The sequence below is a fragment of the Ornithorhynchus anatinus genome, chromosome 2 (genome assembly GCF_004115215.2).
Source record: "Ornithorhynchus anatinus isolate Pmale09 chromosome 2, mOrnAna1.pri.v4, whole genome shotgun sequence".
Classification (NCBI taxonomy): domain Eukaryota; kingdom Metazoa; phylum Chordata; class Mammalia; order Monotremata; family Ornithorhynchidae; genus Ornithorhynchus; species Ornithorhynchus anatinus.
This window is the reverse complement of record NC_041729.1, coordinates 54,432,156-54,453,820: the sequence shown is the minus strand read 5'-3', so window position 1 is coordinate 54,453,820 and position 21,665 is coordinate 54,432,156. Positions and strand designations below refer to the sequence as shown.

Sequence of the window (21,665 nt, the reverse complement as noted above, 5' to 3'; positions counted from 1 at the left end):
ACTACCATCTCCACTGCAAAGATAACTTAGAAAATTCACTCTCTTCTTAAATACTTTTCATACCAGGGTTGTTGAGAAGGAGAGAGGAAAAACAGAAATCAGCCTAAGTCAAGTGGCTTATTCAAGACTACAGCTGGGGAGTATTTAGGTGAAAAGAAGTTGAAAAGCATAAAACTTGGCTTGAGTTGCCCAGAAGTTATTCGGGGGGCAGAAGGGAAGACAGCAGGAGGAAGTTGGTTGTAGTGAGTGCCAAACCTGGATCCGTCTGGAAGCTTGGAACCGTGGAGGGATGGATTAGGGCGACTGTCCCCACCAGCGGGTCACAAGGGTGCAAAGTAGTGCTCAGGCTTCTCTTGAAAGGTTGACCAGAGCCTACTCACTCACCTTCTGGAAACTTCTCTGTCTCCTATCCCCAGGGCCTTGCAGAGTAACCCCTTCCCGCAGAGAAAGGCACCAACAGTAAACGATGTAGAATTTCACAGATGTTTATTTCCCAGCCTTCAACTTGCCTTGCCTGCCTGGCTGGGGCCCACCAGTCTCTGGCTAGTAGTCGCCCTTCCAGCAACCGGTAAAGAGCAGGCGGAGGAGGGGTGGGGAGCCTAAGAGTGCCGGAGCCCAAGAAAAAGTTTGAGGAGGCAGACGGCCAGGTGTCGCACGCTGACCCAGGGACATGAGAGCGTTCCCCTAGAGGCGAGGGATATTCTTCATTGACGCGATGAGCCCATCGGCACTGTCATCGGCGAGGGCACCCGCCGAGTTCCAGAGTCGGGCGGCGGGAGTCGGTCCTCGCGGCCCAGAGGCGGGGCTCCCCGCCCTGACGGGGGGCCCGGATTTCCCCTTCCCTGCTCCCTCCGCTGCAGGACCCTCAGCATGTGTCATGGACCACGCCGAGGCCCCCCACCCCCCTCCCCACCCTCCCTTTCTCCCTCCCCCCATGTCCTCCAGGGTGCTGGGCCCGGGGCCAGGGCTCCTAGGAGCTGATGACCCGGCCGGACCAGGTCTCGTGCTTGGTCCCAGGTACCAGGTGGGTGATGACTACCTCCACCGCCTGCAGCTTCTCGTTCTTCGGGGGAATGGAGCACATCTTATAGGTCACTTCGTCTCCCTCCACCGGGACGTACTCCCCTTCCACGCTGTGGGGACAGAGACGGCGGTCGCTCGACAGCAGCTCCCAGCCGGTGGCCCCCTTGGCCTGGGCTGGGCAGAAGGCCAGGTGGAGCCGGGGAGGCTGGGGCTTTTGAGGTCGGTGCGTGCACCATTACTGATGGGATCCCAGGAGCAACTGGGGCAACGCTATTTCCCCAAATTATTAGCAGGGCCGAGCGGCCAAGGAGCTCGACGCTTTAGCTTGGGGGCCGGACCCAGATGGGAAGGGAGGGGATTATCACACCAGCACCACGACGATGGCCGGGGAGGGGGCCTGTTAAAGTGCAGGGGTCGGAGGGAAGGGTCTGACCTGACCTCAGGGACACTGCAGTCACACCAGCCAGCATTGGACAAGATGGCCACGTGTGACCAGCCCCTATTGGAGGTGACCAGGCCACATGACCCCCCCCCAGGGTGGAGGTCAAGAGGCTCTGCTCAACACAGAGGAGTGGTGCAGAGCGTTGTCGGCCTTGCCGTCCTCTCAGTGCTCGGCACACGGTGCTCTGATCGATTACAGCCGGTCTCATCTACCCCTGCGGAGTCGGTGGCATCATGCCCAGGTTGCAGGTATGGGGGAGCCCTCTGTGCATCCTGGGTGCACCGTGCCCGGGGAGAGACGAGGGCCACGCTGCCTTACTCCAAGGGCTCACTCTACCCCGCGCCCGGGACCCTGGGGGTCCGGGGTCTGGACGGCCCCATAACGGTGGTAGACGGCGGTGGCACTTACTCAGAGATGTGAAGGAAGATGTCTGGGCCTCCGTCGGCGGGCGTGATGAAGCCGTGGCCCTTGGAGCGGCAGAAGCACTTGCAGACCCCTTTGTAGACAGGACCCTCGGATGCTCGCACGGTGCTAGAGGAGGAGGAGGAGGAAATAAGGTGGGCTACTGGACGCAGGGCAGCTGGGGCTCGGAGATCCTACAGGCCCAACCGAGGCCACGCTTCTCCCCCAGGACCTGGAGCGGAACTGTCCCGGGGAATTATCCCCGGCTTACGAGAGGGGTGGGGTGTGAGCGTTGGGGAGCGGGGGCTGTCCGCTCCCAGACCTTCCGCCTTTACCTCTTTCTTTTCCTTTCTGTAGCCATGGAAAGCCCAAACCGTGTGGGCAGGTCCCCTAGGTGGACTTCTGGCCCCGGTGGGCCAGACTCTGGGTCTCTCTCGGCCCCCACGGTACCACTGGACCGGCCCCGGGCACTGATCCCAGCCACCGGCCGCAGTAGATTATGACCTCCCTGGGCCACGACAACCATGTCATAATCGGCTGAGTTGGGCAGCGGGCTCTAGCCCGGGGCGGCTCTGAGGCTCAAGCTCCGGCAAGTCCAACCCCGGGGGGGATGGGTGAAGAGGGGAGGTGGGGCAGGGCAGGTGTGTTCTGCCCAGGTGGGCCTGAGCCAGCACGGCTGGTGGGAATTCTACCACCAAACCACTTGGCCTGGCCGGGCCTACAACAGCCTCCGCCCTAAGAACCTACTTGTCACCTATTATCTTCCGGTCTGGGCCTTGGCCGGCGCTCACCCACCTGGTCCCCCCTGCTCGCTCAGAAAAGAGTCTAGAAGGTGGCGCTGCAACGGGGGGGGCCCGGAGGCTGGGAAGTGGGGAAGGGTGACCAGGGTCACTACCTCCGTTTGACTGGAGAGACCCATTCCTGGATCAGAGAAGCAGAGACTGGGACAGGAGCTGGGGGTGGGAGGCGGGGCATGGGGCTGCAGAGGAGGAACCGGCTTTCTCCGGAGCGAAGGAGGGGGAAGGGACTGGGAATGAGGGCCCGATTGGGGTGGCCACTCGGCAATACCGGATGTTAGACACCGTGAGGGGCGGCGGCAGACCGGAGAAGTGTCGGGGGATGTCGCCTGGCTTTTCAGCTCAGCATTACCCCAGCCGGTGCAGCCTCCGAGTCCGGCCGGAGCGAAGGGCAGAGGCCGGGCACGCTCAGACCCACGGTTAGCTGAAGGCCCCGGGCAAGAGTGAGAAGCAGCGTGGCCTAGTGGATATATCCCGGGCCTGGGAGTCAGAAGGGCCTGGGTTCTGATCCCGGCTCTGCCGTGCGTCTGCTGTCTGACTTTGGACCAGTCACTTCACCGGGCCTCAGTTACCTCATCTGTAAAACGGGGATTAGGACTGAGAGTCCCATATGGGCCAGGGTTGTGTTCGACCCGATTAGCTTCCATGTACCCCAGTGCTTAGATCAATGCCTGGCATATAGTACGCGCTTAACCGATACCACGATCATCGGTCATCATCAAGAGGGCCAAGCGGCTCCTTCCCCACCAGGCCAGGGCCAGAGGAAGGCAAGGAAGGACCGGGAGGTGGAAACTCTCAACCAGCCCTGCCGCAGAGCCAGAGGGTTTCTCTCCTGAGCCCCTCCAGCTTGGTTCTGCCCGCCCGCGGGGCGAGGGACAGAGAAAACTGGTCTGTGCCCGTGATGAAGGGCATCCCGCTTACCCCAGCTCCATTACCCAGTTTGAGGATTGTCCAGTCTCCAGACTGAGAACCCTCCCTTCCCCCACCTGCCCACCCTCTGTGACCTTGGGCACCTAGGTTCAATAAGGCAGAGGGCAGCTGCCAGAGAATGCTGGGCGGCTCGGGCCCGGCAGACTCCCCCCTTCCCCGCTCGGGGGCCGGGAGAAGACGGGAGTTGTGGTGTAAATGGGGTTGTGGATCACCCGGGGTCCAGCCCAAGGGCAGTGGCCTTAGTCAGGGAGTCCACATTCTTTCCTACGGGGCCCCTCCCACCCCCAGGTACTGCAGCCGCCTGCCAGGCTGCTTCCGCTCCCTGGGCACGGACAGAAGCCGGATTTGGTCCCAGCCGGCACTCCCCAAAACCTCCAACACGTGACAAATTGTTCTCGGTCGGGCAGATTAGGAGCAGCCTGGCACGCGGCCTGGACAAGGGAACGGGGCCATCTCACCGTCCCACGTTCTTCAAATAGGAAATGGGGCTACTAGCTATGTGCCATCCCCATGGGATCCCGGACACCCCCACTTTCCTCCACTGACCTGGAGCGCAGCTCTAATGGAGGGACACTAACACTTCGAGTGGGAGCCGGCTGTAATAATGTTGGTATTTGTTAATCGCTTACTATGTGCAGGGCACTGTTCTAAGCGCTGGGGTAGATACAGGGGTAAATCAGGTTGTCCCACGTGAGGCTCACAGTTAATCTCCATTTTACAGATGAGGTTACTGAGGCACAGAGAAGTGAAGTGACTTGCCCACAGTCACACAGCTGACAAGTGGCAGAGCCGGGAATCGAACTCATGACCTCTGACTCCGAAGCCCAGGCTCTTTCCAATGAGCCGCGCTGCTTCCCGTAATAATACTCTCTCCCAAGAGCTTAGTCCAGTGCTCTGCACACAGTAAGCACTCAATAAATAAGATTTGAACGAATGAATAACGATGGTATTTGTTAAGCGCTTACTATGTTCCAGGTGCTGCACTGAGCGCTGGGATGGATCCAAGCAAATCGAGTCGGACACAGTCGCTGTCCCATGTGGGGTTCACAGTCTCTATCCCCATTATACAGGTGAGGTAACTGAGGCCCAGAGAAGTGACGTGGCTTGCCACAAGGTCACAGGGCAGACAAGTCGTGGAGTCGGGAGAAGGGCTGCCACCCCTGACCGTCCCACCCCCGCCCGGGTCCCCGCCACCCCCAAGAAACCCGGCTCACGCTGAGAAGGTCCTGGTGCGCCTGGTGGGCAGGGGGCTGGGGATGAGGTAGCCTCGCAACGGGGACGGGGACCGCTCCCTGCCGCGGTGGGCTTCCGGCAGGTGGAGGGAAGCCGGACAGGTGGGGGGCGGAGGGGTCGTGGGAGCCTCGGAGGGCGTCGGGGCCTCGGACGACGACATGGCTCGGCTGACCTGCGGAGACAGGAGAAGGGGACAAACCCCCTGTGGCTCCCGCGGGAGGAGAAAGAGGAGGACAAGGAGGAGGGCCAAGAGGCTGAACCCAAGAGTGACCACACCCCGAGCCCCAGCATCCCCTGGAGCTTGCTCTCTGGGAGTCAGAAGGTCATAATAATAATAATGATGTTGGTGTTTGTTAAGTGCTTACTACGTGCAGAGCACGCTGTCCCACGTGAGGCTCACAAGTCTTAATCCCCATTTTACAGATGAGGGAACTGAGGCCCAGAGAAGGTTCTAATCCCCATTCCTTCACTTGCCTGCTGTACATCACCTTGATTCTATTTATTGCTATTGTTTTAATGAGATGTCCATCCCCTTGATTCTATTTATTTGCTACTGTTTTAATGAGATGTCCATCCCCTTGATTCTATTTATTGCTATTGTTTTTGTCTGTCTTCCCCGATTAGACTGTGAGCCCGTCAATAGGCAAGGCTATCTGTTGCCAATCTATCTGTTGCCAATCTCTATCTGTTGCCAATTTGTACATCCCAAGCGCTTAGTACAGTGCTCTGCACATAGTAAACGCTCAATAAATACTATTGAATGAATGGCCTTGGACAAGCCACTTCATTTCTCTGTGCCTCAGTTACCTCATCTGTAAAATGGGGATGAAGACTGTGAGCCCTGTGTGGGACAGGGACCGTGTCCAACCTGATTTGCTTGTATCCACCCCAGCGCTTAGTACAGTGCCTGTAATATAGTAAGTTCTTAACAAATACCACAATTATTATGGAGAAGGAGCGTGGCTCAGTGGAAAGAGCACGGGTTTAGGAGTCAGAGGTCATGGGTTCGAATCCCGGCTCTGCCATTTGGCAGCTGTGTGACTGTGGGCAAGTCACTTCACTTCTCTGTGCCTCAGTTCCCTCATCTGTCAAATGGGGATTAAGACTGTGAGCCCCACGTGGGACAACCTGATTCCCCTGTGTCTACCCCAGCGCTTAGAACAGTGCTCTGCACATAGTAAGGGCTTAACAAATGCCATTATTATTATTATTATTATCCCAAAGGCGACAGTGTGACACAGCTTGGCCAAATGGATAGAGCACGGGCCTGAGAGTCAAAAGATCATGGGTGCCGATCCTGGCTCTGCCACTTGTCTCCTGTGTGACCTTGGGTGAGTCACTTCACTTCTCGTGCCTTAGTTACCTCACCTGTAAAATGGGGATTAAGACGATGAGCCCCATGTGGGACTTGGACTGTGTCCAACCTGATTACCTCGTCTCTATCCCGGCGCTTAAAACAGTGTCTGGCACATAGTAGGCACTTAAATACCATCATTACTATTGCTGTAACCGTTGCGGACTGGTGGGTGGGGCTGGGCAAAGGCAGGCCATTCATTCATTCATCCAATCGTATTTATTGAGCGCTTATTATGTGCAGAGCACTGTATTAGCGCTTGGGAGAGAACAATAGAACAATAAACAGACACATTCCCTGCCCACAATGAGCTTCCAGTTTAGAGGGTCTCCCTGAGCATAGGGCTCCCTGAGCCCTGTGGACCCCCATGTTTTAGGAGAATCAAGCATACGTGCTCCCTCCTACTTTCCAGAGATCATAATAATGATAATAATAATGATAACTGCGGTACTTAAGTGCTTACTATATGCCAAGCATTGCACAAAGCATCGGGGTACGTGGGGAACGCAATCTTGGTAATAATAATAATTGTGGTGTTTAAGTGTTTACTATGTGCTAAGCACTTTTCTAAACGCTGGGGTAGATACAAGGTCATCAGGTTGAACACAATCCCCGTCCCACACGGGGCTCACATTCTTGATCCCCATTTTCCAGATGAGGTAACTGAGGCACAGAGAAGTGAAGCGACTTGCCCGAGGGCACAGAGCAGACAGGTGGCAGAGGTGGGATTAGAACCCACGTCCTCTGGGTCCCAGATCCACACCCTTTCCACTAGCCCACGCCGCTTCACGCGTTGAGAGCCTAATGCAACCGTCGACAAGAAAGCACTTGGGAAACAGTGAAAGCCCTCGACAAATCCCCACCGGAGGGACCTCCCTCCTACTGGAAAGAGGATTTGCTAGACATCTGGAGACCCGGGTTCCCTTCCCAGCTCTGCTCCTAGCTATCTGGAGACCTTGGGCAGGTCACTCAACCTCTCTGTGTATGAGCTTCCTTTATCTGTAAAATGGGGACGAGATACCCACTCTCCGTCCCTCACAGAGCCCTGTGCAGGGTGATAGGAGTGTAATGGGAGTGTTGAAGCAGAATGGCCTAGTGGATAAAGAACGGGCCTGGGGGTCATGGGTTCTAATCTCGGCTCCGCCCCTTGTCTGCTGTGGGACCTTGGGTAAGTCACTTCAATGGGCCTCGGGGACCTCATCTGTAAAATGGGGATTGAGACTGTGAGCCCCACAGGGGATGGGGACCGAGTCCAACCCGCTTTACTTGTATCCACACCAGCACTTAGTACAACGCTTGGCACACAGTCAGTGCTTAATGAATACCATAATGTCTACGCTGGCCCAAAGGCCAGTGATGGGGCACACAGGAAGTGCTCCATCTAGACCAGCGTTAACTAGTGACAACAATAACGGCGCTTTGGGGCAGGAATCCCGGAGCTGGGGCCGAGTCCCTGGGGTTCCCTACCCACTCCCAGGCCGGTGCCCCAGTCTGGCGAGGGGGTGCCTTCCATCTCTCCGCTGCCAGGGGGCACAGACACATTTATGCTCCCAGTAGCCATGAGGCCTCCCCGCCCTGGCCCGCAGCAGGCCTCTCTGCTCCCCTCACCCCTCCCCGACCCGGGAGGAGGGGCTCCGAATGCCCCCAGAGGCCCAGGAAGCAAGGGGGACGAGGAGACAGAGGAAGCAGGAATCTACCCCTCTAACAGCCACGGCCCCCCGAAATGGAGATGGTGCCTTGTCGGCAGGAGAGGAGAGCAGAACTATAGTTGGGCCAAAGAAGCGCAGATAATAGTAATGGTATTTAAGCACTTACTATGTGCCGAGCACTGTACTGAGCGCTGGGGTGGATACAAGCAAATCAGGTGGGATACGTGGGGCTCGGTGTCACTTCCCATTTTACAGATGAGGTAACTGAGGCACGGGGAAGTGAGACATGCCCAGGGTCACACAGCAGATACGTGGCAGAGCCGGGGTTAGAACGCATGACCTTCTGACTCCCAGGCCACTCACCTGCTGCAAAAAGTGGGGAGCTCCCCAGCCCTACCAGTGCCGGTCCTGAGTCCCTAGGCGAGCCGTTCCCCCTCCCCGAGCTGCCTGCCTCCTCCTCATCCTCCTCCACCCCCAGCAGATGCCGTCGGCCCCTCCGGACCCCCAGAGGCACCTCACCCGCATCCCGGCAAACCAGAGCCTGCAAAGCCTGGGACCAGTGGCCCGGGGCAGTAAGGGGGCATCTCCGTGGGCCCGATCCAACAGGACAAAGCCAGGTCAGGGGTGTCAGGGCCAGGGCAGACTCCCCGTCCCCCAGTCCAGTGGAGGCTTCATCCTTTACTGCTCCAGTCCGGCTCCAGTCTTCCAGCTCACACACCCTCATCGCCTGAGCGCTGTACTTAGCGCTCAGGAGAGTTAGTAAAGAGTCAGTCCCGCCCTCAAGGAGCTTCCAACTTGGCGAGTCCCCTGGCTACACTGCTTTTCCAAGGCGCATCAGGGAACTTGGGGCCACTGGTTCCACTTCTGTCCCGGATGGGCCCAGGGCGGGCCCCAAACCAGGCCACTTAGGCGCCACGGACACAGCACCCACTTGGTAACCCGGGCATCAGCATGTCCACCTTGCCCTTGAGTCAATCCCCTTGCCCACCCCTCCACCCGGGCTTAGGCCCCTCCTTTGACCTCAGAGTCTCTCCAGAGTAAGGATGGGGGAGAGGCCTCATTCAGTGGCAGGCCTGAAGTGCCGTGCAACCGTCAAATTCAATTCTTCCTGTCCCCGGTGCCCGATTTCTTTCGGACCCAAGCTAATCTGCCTTTAAGCCTCATTGTCCCGGCTCACAATGCACCGCTGTGGGATTACCAATGCTCCAGTTAGCACCAAAGCTAGCTCCGCTCTCCAATGCTGACGTGGCATCCCTGAGCAGGGGGAAGGAAGAGGGGCGACACGGGGCAAAGGGGAGGGGCAGGATGAGCGGGGCGGGGGTCGGGTCTCCTTCCTGAGGCTCCGGAAAGGAGCACCCCCTTCGCCCCCCACGCCCACCTCTGCTCCCTTGGGGAGGGCAGACCCTTAGGGAAAATTCCTGGAACTGGGAGCAGAGGGGAGTCCAAACAGTCCACCCTCCCGGGGAAATTATCATGGGCCACCTCTGACCTCTTGGACATGCTGGAAGCCACCACCTCCCTGGACAACAGCACTTTTCTCTCCCGGACTGGCTCCTGTCCCCACAGGGGCTCCTACCCAGCTTCCCCCGGATTTAGCCATCCCGACTCTGCCATCTGTCAGCTGGGTGACTGTGGGCAAGTCACTTCACTTCTCTGTGCCTCAGTTACCTCATCTGTAACACGTGGGACCACCTGATGACCCTGTATCCACCCCAGCGCTTAGAACGGTGCTCTCTGCACATAGTAAGCGCTAGAAAAATACCAACATTATTATTAGCAGTGTGGAGGTGGCAGGGTCTGGGGAACAGAACTCAGAACCTGGAATCAGGAGACTGGGGCTCTCCCACCCGCCTGCTGTTTGGCCTTGAGAAAGTCCCTTAACTTCTCTTTGCCTCGGAGTCCTCATCTGTAAAACAGGGATTAAACCCATGTACTCTCTCCCTGTTAAACTGTAAGCCTCATGTGGGACAAGGGATGTGTCCGATATAATTATCTTACACCTACCAATGCACTTAGCTCAGTGCTTGAAACCGAGTAAGCGCTTACTGAATTCCTCTCCTCCAGAACAAACCTCACAACCCTTCCCTTCCTCTGTGCTCTCTCAGCAGCCTCTCCCAAAACTCAGGCCCTTCCCCTATTCCCTCCACCACTCCCACCCCTCAATTCTCTTCACTGAGATAAGCCATGGGGAAACATCTCCCAGATCTGGCCCAGTCTGCGCCAGGGTCCCCGCCCCACTTCACTGACCCCAGGGCGTGCGATTCCCCCCATCCCTGACTCTAGGAACGGGAATCCCCCCGTCCCTGAATCCAGGGCCTGGGATCCCCCAACCCTGACTGCAGAACCCAAAATCCTCCATCATTAACTCCAGGGTCCAGGTTCCCCCCATTTCTGACTCCAGGACCCAGGATCCCCCCTCCCTGATCCCTAACTCGAGGGCCGACTCCAGAGGTCCTCTTCCTCCTTTTGGACAGGATGACCCCCCTGCCACATGGGCTCATAGAGCCCAGGCATCCTGTGACATTCTGCGGCGAAGTGATGGAACTCCATTCCCTTTGAGTCAATTTGAGCAAACTGCTCAACCTCTCTGAGATTTCCTCCTCACCACGAGGGAAGCGCTCACCGTTACTTTCAAGTCTCTCCACCGGCAACCTCCACCGTGCTCGAGAGCCCTGTTCACTCAACCCTCCATCATTCAGTGGTATTTACTGAACGCTTACCTTGTGCAGTCTCCTAAGCACTTGGGAGAGTACAACAGAGTTTGTAGAGACGGTCTAGAGGGTGAGACTATTATAAATACGTAAATCGCAGATTAGAACATGAGTGCTGCGTGGCTGGAGGGGTGAATTGTAAGCACTGGAGGAGTGCTTACAGGGTAGAGATCCAAGTGCATAAGTACGCAGAGAGGAGAGCCAGGGGAAAAGAACACTTAACCGGGTTAAGCCTCCTCAGTTAACACCCCCTTTGCTCCTCCAAAATTCACCTTCTAGCTGCAGCTCGCTCTCAACTCTTCCACTTCTGACCCCTCATTTCCACTGTTCCCCCAATCTGGAAATTTCCCATATTCCAAAACCTCCAGACCACAGTTCTTTCCCTCTTTAAAGCCTTCCTAAAATCCCTTCTCAATAATGGTGGGTTGTGTTAAGCACTGACTACGTGCCAAGCATTGTGCTAAGCGGTAGGGTAGATAGGATATAATCAGATCGGACACCATCCCTGTCCCCTTTGGGAGAGGAGGAGGGAGGGAGAAATCAACAGGTATTTAATTCCCATTTTACTGACGAAGAAAATGGGGCCCAGGAAAATTAAATGTTTTGCCCAAGGTCAAACAGCAGACAGGGTGGAGCCTGGTTTAGAACCCAGGTCTCCCAACTCCCAGCGCTCAAGTGATTAGAACAGTGCTGTGAACATATTAAGCGCTCAATTCCACTAATTGATTGATTTACAATATCCTAGTCATGTCAGCCTAACCCTCACCTTAGTACTCGCGTACTTTATTCCTTTCCTCAGCATTGGTATACTTCTGTAGCATTTTTAATTAACAGTATTTATATGTACAGCCAATTATTTGTTCAGCTGTTCTGTCCTAATGGGTTTGTATTGCCTCTTGCTTTATATTTGTTCTCCTTCCAGCTTTCACTACCGGTAAATACATTTTGGTCCATCTCTTCCCGTGAGATTGCGGGCAGGGAACTTATGTTTTGTTACTGTTGCTCCCAAGCACTTAGTTCAGGGCCTAACAGTAGAGCAGAAGAAACTTTTTAGGGACCCATTAAAAAAAAAAAAGTACCAGCTGAAAATTAAGAGTCAAGTTGGTGAGGATAGGCTAGCCGGGGGTACTTCTTACTAAAAATGCAGCCTTTCATTTCAAGCAAAAATTTCCTAAGGAAAGACAGACAAGGAGGCAAAAAAAACCCAAAACCCACACCAGGTACTGCAAACATTAAGCATGAAAACACACCAATGTATAGCTTTTTGTGTACTCAATGTGTCCTAGACTGTGGTTCTCACACTGGCCTTTACAGCTATACTGTGCTCACCAACAGTGGGGTCTTTTTCACATACAAAGGACTGTCTGTATAAATATATATAAATATATAGAGAGACAGACAAGTGTTCAAAAAATGTCACTGATTGTGCGCACATTCAGGCTGGACCTCTGCGACCAGAGCTGGACCCCAGAGGCAATGCCAATCAATCAATCAATCAATTGGATCCCTGAGGGATTCCAGTTTCCTCTTGGCCCCCCAGAGCTTCCATGGATCAGGTAGCAGAAATGGGATTTATTGAGCACCCCCGGGTGCAGTGCACATACTAAGCACGAGTTCTATTCTCTACCCACAAAGAGCTTAAACTATTACTCGGTAGTACTTACTGAACGCCTACTGAACGTAGAAAACTGGCCGCCCCGCAGAACCTGATCTGCCCCACGGGAGCCAAAGGGAAGCAGTGTGGCCTCAGAACCGGCAATCGAGAGATCCCCGTTCTGGTCTCCGCTCCGTCACTTGCCTGCGGGATGACCTGGCACAAATCTCACCACCTCTCTGTGCCTCAGTTTCCTCATCTGCCAAAACACCCGCTTTCCCTCCCTCAGCCCGAGAGCCCCACTTGGGACAGGGACAGCGGCCAACCCCGTTATCTTAGTTGACCCCAGCACCCAGCACAAATACCAAATTACTCGAACCCCCAAATGTCTCAGGTGCTCCTCCTCGTGTTTACCTACAAAGGCAGGGAGCTGGCCAGGTCAGTGCTGCCTTCAGGTGCCCTCTGTGACCAGAGATGGGGGCAGCGGGCAAGAGGGCAGTCCTCCCGGAGCTCAGGTCTGCCCAGAAGCCCTGGGGGTCCCCTCGGTCTTGGACAGTAAGTCTCCCGCTCTCGCTCCTCTTCCGCACGGAGCTCCGGCCACGTCCCACCAGCCCCTCCCCACAGCCGCCTTTCAGGGCTGCCACGGGAGGCTGCCAAAATCACCAAGGCAGAGCCAAGAGAGCAAAACTCATCCAGCTGGTTTGCCGAGGGAAGCCCTGGCTGGGCGGGGAGGAGACCCAGCTGAGATCAGGGAAATCGCTACCCGCTCAGGGCTGCGACTGGGGGTGGCAGGATGAGGAGGTGAAGGAAGGTGGGGAGGAAAAAGTGGAGGAGGGGGAAGAAGCAAAGAGGGAGAGCAGCAGGAGAGAGGGGGGAGGCTCACTGCAAAGGGAAAACTGCGCCTGGGCAGCCTGTGGCCCCATTATTCTCAGGCTCTCTGAGAATCTCCCACCGCTCAACTCTCTGGCTGACCAGTCCTCTCTGCTCAGGATGGGAGGAACCCGTGGTTTACAGTCTGTCCCATCCTGGAAAACAGAGCCAAGTATAGGCCATCCCTACCTCAGCCCCGGCCCAATCGTCCCGGTGAAACAGAGAGAAGAAAGGTCTGGCAGAGCCAGGGGAGGAGGTGGGGCGGGGAGTGGGAGAGACCCCAGGGGCCTGAGGTCAGCACATGCACATTGTGCATTTTTGCGTTCACGTGCCCGGCCTGTGTTGGGCTAAACAGCAATCCCCAAGGGACTTGGAAGAGCGTGGTTCCAAAGTGGGAAAACAGGTCTCCTAGCTCAAGGGCCGAAGGGCAGTGGGGGAAAGGCAAAGAAAACAAGTCCTCAGAGAACAAGACTGCAGGGGAACTGCCTCGACCACCGCTTCTGGTCCGCCCATCGGGGGAAGAGGTATCCTGGGATATCTTCCAGGAGCCTCGGGAAAGCGACTCTGCAGAGAGAGGCCAGAGAGAAGCCATGACGGATGGGGGCTGGAGGGGAAGGGGGCCTAATGGGTTCCTTCCAGCCCAGCCAAATGTGCCCGACCCACCCTGGGTTAAGGCTAAATCCCGACACGGGGCGGGGGCGGCCGGGTTCTGGGCCCTGCGTTCCCCGAGCCAGGCAGGATGCCGGATGTGGAGCCCGGGAGCGGGAGCCCTCCTTGGGGAGGATGTAGCAGGGTCTGCTCAGACAAGCCACACCTCCCCAGCAGCCCTTCCCATGGAGGGGACAGACGGGAAAGACAGCGATGGCTCCCGAGCCAGGAAACAGAGGGCCCCAAGGGCTGGAATGCAGAACCGAGAGAGCAACACCTTCTCTCTCCCCAACCCATCCCCCACCTCAGTTCCCAACCACCCTCTAATGGGAGAAGAGCAAGAAGAACCCAACAGACACCACCTCACGGCCAGAGGAAATGAAGTCAACAGGGTTTCTCGGGCAATCGCTGAAAAACCACAAAGTTCCCTCTTGGCATGTTCAGGATTCTCTGGCCGCCCTGCCCCTCATCCCCCTTCCCCGGCACAGGTCCAAGACTTGGTGCGGCCTCCAAGCTCTCATCTTCGGGACAACCGCTGCCCGCCCGTGCCGGCCCTGTTTGCCTAAAGTATGTTGGGCTCCTCAGCTGCTCCCCTGGACTGAGGGTCCACTGGCACCGAGATCACCTCCCAACTCTCCTTCCCCCAAAGACCTCAGCCCCGAGCTCACGGCGTTCTGTGGAGAGGAAATACGGGAAAAAGAAAGACGGAAGAGAGAGTCTGCAGCCCCCAGAACCACCTCAACCAAGTGCCCTGCAGAGACGGTGGCAGATTTGGGGACTGTTTCGCACAGAGCCAACTAGTATTTACAGTGCACCGGGCCTGCCTGGGAGGACCGCACCCCTCCCGGCCCCAAACTGAGGGGGGCGGAGGGAGGGAGGGAGGGAGAAAATCCTCAGGGAAATGTCCCAGTCCAGATCAGGCCAGTTTGGGAATTCTTCAGCCCAGCCCACCCGCCCTCCCCCAGAGAGCAGAGACTCAGATCCCAGTAGTAGATGCTCAGGCCGGGAGTCCCTGACCGCGCCCGGGCAGGTCGCGCCAACCCTGCCCGGTCGACGGAGCCGCCCCAGCAGAGGCCCACGGACACCAGAGTCTACCCAGCTCCAGCGGGAGGGCGAGCAGGGAGTGAGACCCACCCGACTTCCCTTTCTGGGGGCTCTAGGACTCTCCAGGCACCCCTTTCCCCAACATCTGTTTGAAACCGCTGGGAAGGAATGGCTTCCAGTTCCCCAAGACAGACCCGGTCTCGGAGGCACAAGCCCCTGAGTCCTTCTGACACTTGGGAACTTCTTTAAGCCATCCTCAGCACTTTGACATATTTATTTATTCAACCGTACATCCAGTTAATTCACTCAGTCGACTCTCTCTGTAAATATTTTAATACCTGTCCTCCTCGGCCATAAGTTCCTCGTGGCCAGGGAATGTGTCCCTTCTTTGTTTTATTCTTCCAATGTGCTTAGGACAGTGCTTTCCACCCAGTGGGAGGTCAACAAATCCTAGCACCACTGCTCTTACTACAGCAGCCTGGAGCCTTTTTGCATGGGAGGGGATCGCTTCATTTCTGGAAAAGCCACCAGGAGCTGGGGGCCAGGACTGGGACGAGGACACGGGGAGAGGTCCCGGCCCTGCCCTGCCTTGGGAGGTAATAATAATCATGGTATTTGTTAAGCGCTTACTCTGTGCCGAGCACCGTTCTAAACACTGGGGCAGATACAAGGTAATCGGTCCCCGTCCCACCTGAGGCTCGCAATCTTAATCTCCATTTTACAAATGAGGTAACTGAGGCACAGAAAAGTGAAGTGACTTGCCCACATTCATTCATTCAATAGTATTTATTGAGCGCTTACTCTGTGCAGAGCACTGTACTAAGCACTTGGAATGTACAGATCGGTAACAGATAGAGACAGTCCCTGCCCTCTGACGGGCTTTCAGTCTAATTGGGGGAGACGGACAGACAAGAACAATAGCAATAAATAGAATCGAAGGGAAGAACATCTCATTAAAACAATAGCAAATAAATAGGCCCACACAGCAGACACTAGGCAGAGGCGGGATTAGAACCCACGTCCTCTGACTCCCAGGCCCGTGTTCTTTCCACTAGACCATGATGCTTCCCTAGATTCAGTCACTGATTCGATCGATCGTATTTATTGAGCGCTTACTGCATGCAGAGCACTGTATTAAGTGCTTGGGAGAATACAGAGAAGCAGCGTGGCTCAGTGGAAAGCGCCTGGGCTTGGGAGTCAGAGGTCATGAGTTCGAATCCCGGCTCCGCCACTTGGCAGCTGTGTGACTGTGGGCAAGTCAGTTCACTGTGCATCAGTTCCCTCATCTGTAAAATGGGGATTAACTGGGAGCCTCACGTGGGACAACCTGATTACCCTGTATCTCCCCCCAGCGCTTAGAACAGTGCTCGGCACATAGTAAGTGCTTAACAAATACCAACGTTATTATTATTATTACAGCAGTAAACAGATGCATTCCCTGCCCACAACATTCTAGGGGACCTAAGAGTCTAGATGGCTCTGGGGCTTTTCCAAGCAGGCAACGATTCTTCCCCAGGGCAGGGCCACAGCAAGAGGAGCTCCCTGGGGGTGCTGCGGGAGAATTACTAGCAGGGCTCCCCCCTCATGCCCCTTTCACTCATTCAATAGTATTTATTGAGCGCTTACTATGTGCAGAGCACCGTACTAAGCGCTTGGAATGGACAAATCGGCAACAGATACAGTCCCTGCCCACTGACGGGTTTACAGTCTAAACCTCCCACCCCCCACCAGCCTGGTCACCCCGGCCCTCATGAATCCTCATCCACCTAGGCCTGGCACGGGCAATCGGGCCTCGCCACTATCCCCAAATCCTGCTGCCTCCTCCTCCTCTCTCCCTCCCTGGGAGGTGAGGCTCCCCATCTCTGGCCCCCTATCCTGGGCATTTTTTTAATAATAATAACTGTGGTATTTGTTAAGTGCTTACCGTGTGCCAGGCACTGTACTAAGTGCCGGGGTGGATAAAAGCAAATCGGGTGGGGCACAGTCCCTGTCCCACTTGGGGCTCACAGCCTCAATCCCCATTTTACAGATGAGGGAACCGAGGTACGGAGAAGTGAAGCGACTTAACTAAGGTCACACGCAGACGGGAGACGGAATCAGAACCCGTGACCTTCCGACTTCCAGGCCCTTGTTCTATCCACTGAGCCACGCTGCTTCTTATGGCATTTAATAATAATAATAATAATAATAATGTTGGTATTTGTTAAGCGCTTACTATGTGCCGAGCACTGTTCTAAGCGCTGGGATAGACACAGGGTAATCAGGTTGTCCCACGTGGGGCTCACGGTCTCAATCCCCATTTTACAGATGAGGGAACTGAGGCACAGAGAAGTCAAGTGACTTGCCCACAGTCACACAGCTGCCAAGTGGCAGAGCAGGGATTCGAACCTATGACCTCTGACTCCCAAGCCCGGGCTCCTTCCACTGAGCCACGCTGCTTCTCACTGTACTCACTGTACTCTCCCAAGCACTTAGTACAGTGCTCTGTCCACAGTACGTGCTCAATAAATAGGATTGATTACTTGACTACTAAGAACTGGGGTAGATACAAGATAATCAGGTTGGAGCCGGCGCACATGGGGCTCACAATCTTAATCCCCAGTTTCCAGATGAGGTAACCGAGGCCCAGAGGAGTAAAGTGCCCAAGGTCACACAGCCGACGCGCGTGTCAGAGCCAGGATTAGAACCCAGGTCCTTCGGGACCCCCAGGCCCGTGCTCTATCCACTAGGTCAAGCTGCTTCTCGGCAAGCACAGCCTCACCGCCTGACACCCGGGAGAAGTTCTCAGTGATCCTGCTGATCTGATGGCATTACATCTACCTCAATGCTTCCTCCCTCTAGACCATGCGCCCCAGGTGGGACGGGGACTGTGTCTGACCTGATTATCTTGTATCCACCCCAACAGTTAGCACAGTGCTCACCTCCTCCAAGAGGCCTTCCCAGACTGAGCTCCCCCTTTTCCCTCTGCGCCCCCTCTACCCCCGCCCTTCACCTCCCCCCAGCTAAACCCTCCTTTCCCCCCTTTCCCTCTGCTCCTCCTCCCTCCCCTCCGCACCGCATTGGTCCGCTCAACTGTACATATTTTCATCACCCTATTTATTTTGTTAATGAGATGTTCATCCCCTCGATTCTATTTATCTGCTATTGTTTTAATGAGATGTTCGCCCCCTCGGTCCTATTTACTGCCACTGCTCTTGTCCGTCCGTCTCCCCCGATCAGACCGTAAGCCCGTCAAAGGGCAGGGACCGTCTCTATCTGTTACCGACTTGTCCATTCCAAGCGCTTGGTACAGTGCTCTGCACATAGTAAGCGCTCAATAAATACTATTGAAGGAGTGACTGGATACAGTCCCTGGCACAGGGCGAGCACGTAAATACCATTCTAATTAGTATAATCGCGACTACCATGTCAGCTTGTTTTCCGGGGGTTAGTCCCAAGGGGCCTCCCTGCCCCGTCTCTTCCTTCTCTGAATAATCCACTTGGATTCCAGAAAAGCAGGGTGGCCTAGTGGATACGGCACGGGCCTGGGAGTCAGAAGGACCTGGGTTCTGATCCCACGTCGACCACTCGTCCGTGTGACCTCGGAGGAGTCACTTCGCTTCTCTGGGCCTCGGTTACCTCATCTGGAAAATGGGGATTAAGCCTGGGAGCGGGGACTGCGTCCAATCCGATCTGCTCGTTAAACGTGGCTCAGCGGAAAGAGCCCGGGGTGGGGAGTCGGAGGTCATGGGTTCGAATCCCGGCTCCGCCCCTTGTCAGCTGTGTGACCGTGGGCGAGTCACTTCACTTCTCTGGGCCTCAGTCCCTCATCTGGAAAATGGGGATCAGCTGTGAGCCTCACGTGGGACAACCTGATGACCCTGTATCTCCCCCGGCGCTTAGAACAGTGCTCGGCCCAGAGCAGGCGCTTAACAAATACCAACATTTCTATTCAGCAGAGTGGGTGGCACACAGTAACCGCTTCACCAATACCGTGATTATTATTACTGTTCGGTCCCTAGTGCGGCCAGGTTTGGCCTCGGGGAGGGGTTCGGTCCCAGGTGAAGCTGCCATTTATTTGCGTAAATAAATGGCGGCTTATTTATTTATTATCAATACATTATTATAAAAATTATTTATTCATTTCCTAAGCCCCGGAGGGGCCCGGATCGCGTCCGTTCATTCGATGAGGGCTTACGGTGTGCAGAGCACTGCCCTAAGCGCTGGGGAAAGTACGCTCAGCACAGTAGACGGGGACATTCCCTGCCCTCAGCGAGCCGACACACAGGTGGGAGAGGCAGATGAAGCCCCCCGACCCCCGACCCTCACCGGGGGGGCCGGCCACAATGGGGGAGGGGGCCCGGGTCGGAGAGGTTAGGGGAGGGGCCCGGCTGGGGGAGGGTCACCAGCGGGGGGTGGGGGAGGGTCCCGGGTGGAGGAGGGTGGGGGAGGGTCCCGAGTGGGGGGGTGGGGGGTGGGGTCCCGGGTGGGGGAGGGTCCCGGGAGGAGGAGGGTGGGGGAGGGTCCCGGGTGGAGGAAGATGGGGGAGGGTCCCAGGTCGGAGAGGATGGGGGAGGGTCCCGAGTGGGGGGTGGGGGAGGGTCCCGGGTGGAGGAGGGTGGGGAAGGGTCCCAGGGCGGAGAGGATGGGCAGGGTCCCGAGTGGAGGGGGGTGGGAGAGAGAGGGTCCCGGGAGGAGGAGGGTGGGGGAGGGCCACGAGTGGAGGGGGGTGGGAGAGAGAGGGTCCCGGGAGGAGGAGGGTGGGGGAGAGTCCGGGGTGGAGGAGGGTGGGGGAGGGTCCCAGGTCGGAGAGGATGGGGGAGGGTCCCGAGTGGGGGGTGGGGGAGGGTCCCGGGTGGAGGAGGGTGGGGAAGGGTCCCAGGGCGGAGAGGATGGGCAGGGTCCCGAGTGGAGGGGGGTGGGAGAGAGAGGGTCCCGGGAGGAGGAGGGTGGGGGAGGGCCACGAGTGGAGGGGGGTGGGAGAGAGAGGGTCCCGGGAGGAGGAGGGTGGGGGAGAGTCCGGGGTGGAGGAGGGTGGGGGAGGGTCCCAGGTCGGAGAGGATGGGGGAGGGTCCCGGGCGGAGGAGGGTGGGGAAGGGTCCAGGATGGGGGAGGGTCCCGAGTGGGGAAAGGTGGGGAAGCGTCCCGGCTGGGGCAGGGTCCCGGGTGGGATGCGGGGAGGGGAGAGGAGAGGAGAGGAGAGATAGAGGAGTGGGGGGTCAGGAGAAGTGGGGGCTGCAGGCCGGGCGGCCCCCGCTCACCTCCAACCGGGACCCGCCGACAGACGCTCCGCTCGGCTCGGCTCGGCTCGGCTCGGCTCCGCTCGGCGCCGCAGCCGCTCCAACTCCGCTCCCGCTCCCAACGCTCGGGGGGCCGAGGGGGCGGGGACGCCCAGGAGCGGGCGGGGACGCCGAGGATTGGTCGGGGCCGGGGAGGGGGCGTGGCCGGGGATGGATCTGGCCGCCGATTGGTCGTGACCGGGGAGGGGGCGGGGCCGGGGAGGGGCGGGGCCGGGGATGGATCTGGCCGCCGAACGGTCGAGACCGGGGAGGGGGCGGAGCCGGGGAGGGGGCGGGGCCGGGGAGGGGCGGGGCCTGGGATGGATCTGGCCGCTGATTGGTCGCGGCCGGGGAGGGGGGCGGGGGTCGTGTAGTGGGCGGGGGCCGGTGAGGGGCGGGGCCTGGAACGGATCTGTTCCCTGATTGGTCGTGGCCCGAGAAGGGGGCGGGGTCGGGTGGAGGGGCGGGGTCTGCAGTGGCGTGGCCGCTGATTGGTCGAGGCCGGGGGAGGGGGCGGGGCCGGTCCGGTGACATCGGGGCACGAGGGCGGGGCGCGAAGCACGAGGCTCGGGGTGGGGCTAGAGCGGAGGTTTAAAATAATAATAATAATAATTAATAATAATGTTGGTATTTGTTAAGCGCTTCCTATGTGCAGAGCACTGTTCTAAGCGCTGGGGGAGATACAAAGTAATCAGGTTGTCCCACATAGGGCTCACAGTCTCCATCCCCGTTTTACAGATGAGGTCACTGAGGCACAGAGAAGAGAAGTGACTTGCCCACAGTCACACAGCTGACCAGTGGCAGAACCGGGATTAGAACCCACGACCTCCGACTCCTAAGCCCAGGCTCTTTCCACTAAGCCACGCTGGCTTCAGATGCAGGGGAATGAGGTTGTACCCCGTGAGGCTCCCGGTCTTCATCCCCATTTTCCAGATGAGGTCACTGAGGCCCAGAGAAGTGAAGTGACTCGCCCACAGTCCCACAGCTGACGGGTGGCAGAGCTGGGATTCGAACCCTTCACCTCTGACTCCCAAGCCTGGGCTCTTTCCACTGAGCCAGTAATAATAATAATAATAATAACGTCGGTATTTGTTAAGCGCTTACTCTGTGCAAAGCACTGTTCTAAGCGCTGGGGGAGTGACAGGGTAATCAGGTTGTCCCACATGGGGCTCGCAGTCTCCATCCCCCTTTTCCAGATGAGGTCACTGTGGCCCCGAGAAGTGAAGTGCCTTGCCCACAGTCAGACAGCTGACAAGTGGCGGAGGCGGGATTCGAACCCATGACCTCTGACTCCCCAGCTCGGGCTCTTTCCCCCGAGCCACGCTGCTTCTCTTTTTTTAAAAAACGATATTGGGATTTGTTAAGCGCCTACTATGTGCCGAGCACTGTTCTGAGCGCTGGGGGAGCTGCAGGGTCATCAGGTTGTCCCCCGTGGGGCTCACAGTCCTGCTACTTTCGGATCAGACTCAATCCTTTTCCCGTATGGGGCTGCCAGTCTAAGGAGGAGGAAGAACTTATTTGATCCTCATGTTGATGATGAGGAAATGGGGCAGTACAAAAAGGTTGTTAGAAACAGCCTGGCCTAGTGGATAGAGCACGGGCCCGGGAGTCAGAAGGACCTGAGTTCTAATCCCGGCTCTGCCACTTGTCCGCTGGGTGACCTTGGGCGAGTCACTTCACTTCTCTGGGCCTCAGTGACTTCATCTGTAA

At 57.0% G+C, this 21,665-nt stretch overlaps 1 protein-coding gene across 2 annotated transcripts; it reads right to left on the bottom strand.

Annotated features, from left to right (window-relative positions):
- Positions 1-469: 469 nt before the first annotated feature.
- On the bottom strand, positions 470-20,058 carry CARHSP1 (calcium regulated heat stable protein 1). Of its 2 annotated transcripts, XM_029057943.2 has the most exons (4): positions 19,938-20,058; positions 4,809-4,999; positions 1,874-1,996; positions 470-1,133 (listed from the first exon to the last, which is right to left on the bottom strand). In XM_029057943.2, exons 2-4 carry the CDS (start codon positions 4,985-4,987, stop codon positions 971-973), a joined length of 465 nt encoding a protein of 154 aa, XP_028913776.1. In that variant the 5' UTR covers positions 4,988-4,999; positions 19,938-20,058; the 3' UTR covers positions 470-970. The 2 variants fall into 2 exon arrangements, with proteins under 2 accessions (XP_028913776.1, XP_028913775.1); XM_029057942.1 differs by lacking the exons at positions 4,809-4,999; positions 19,938-20,058 and adding an exon at positions 2,203-2,408.
- Between the last annotated feature and the right edge of the window lie 1,607 nt (positions 20,059-21,665).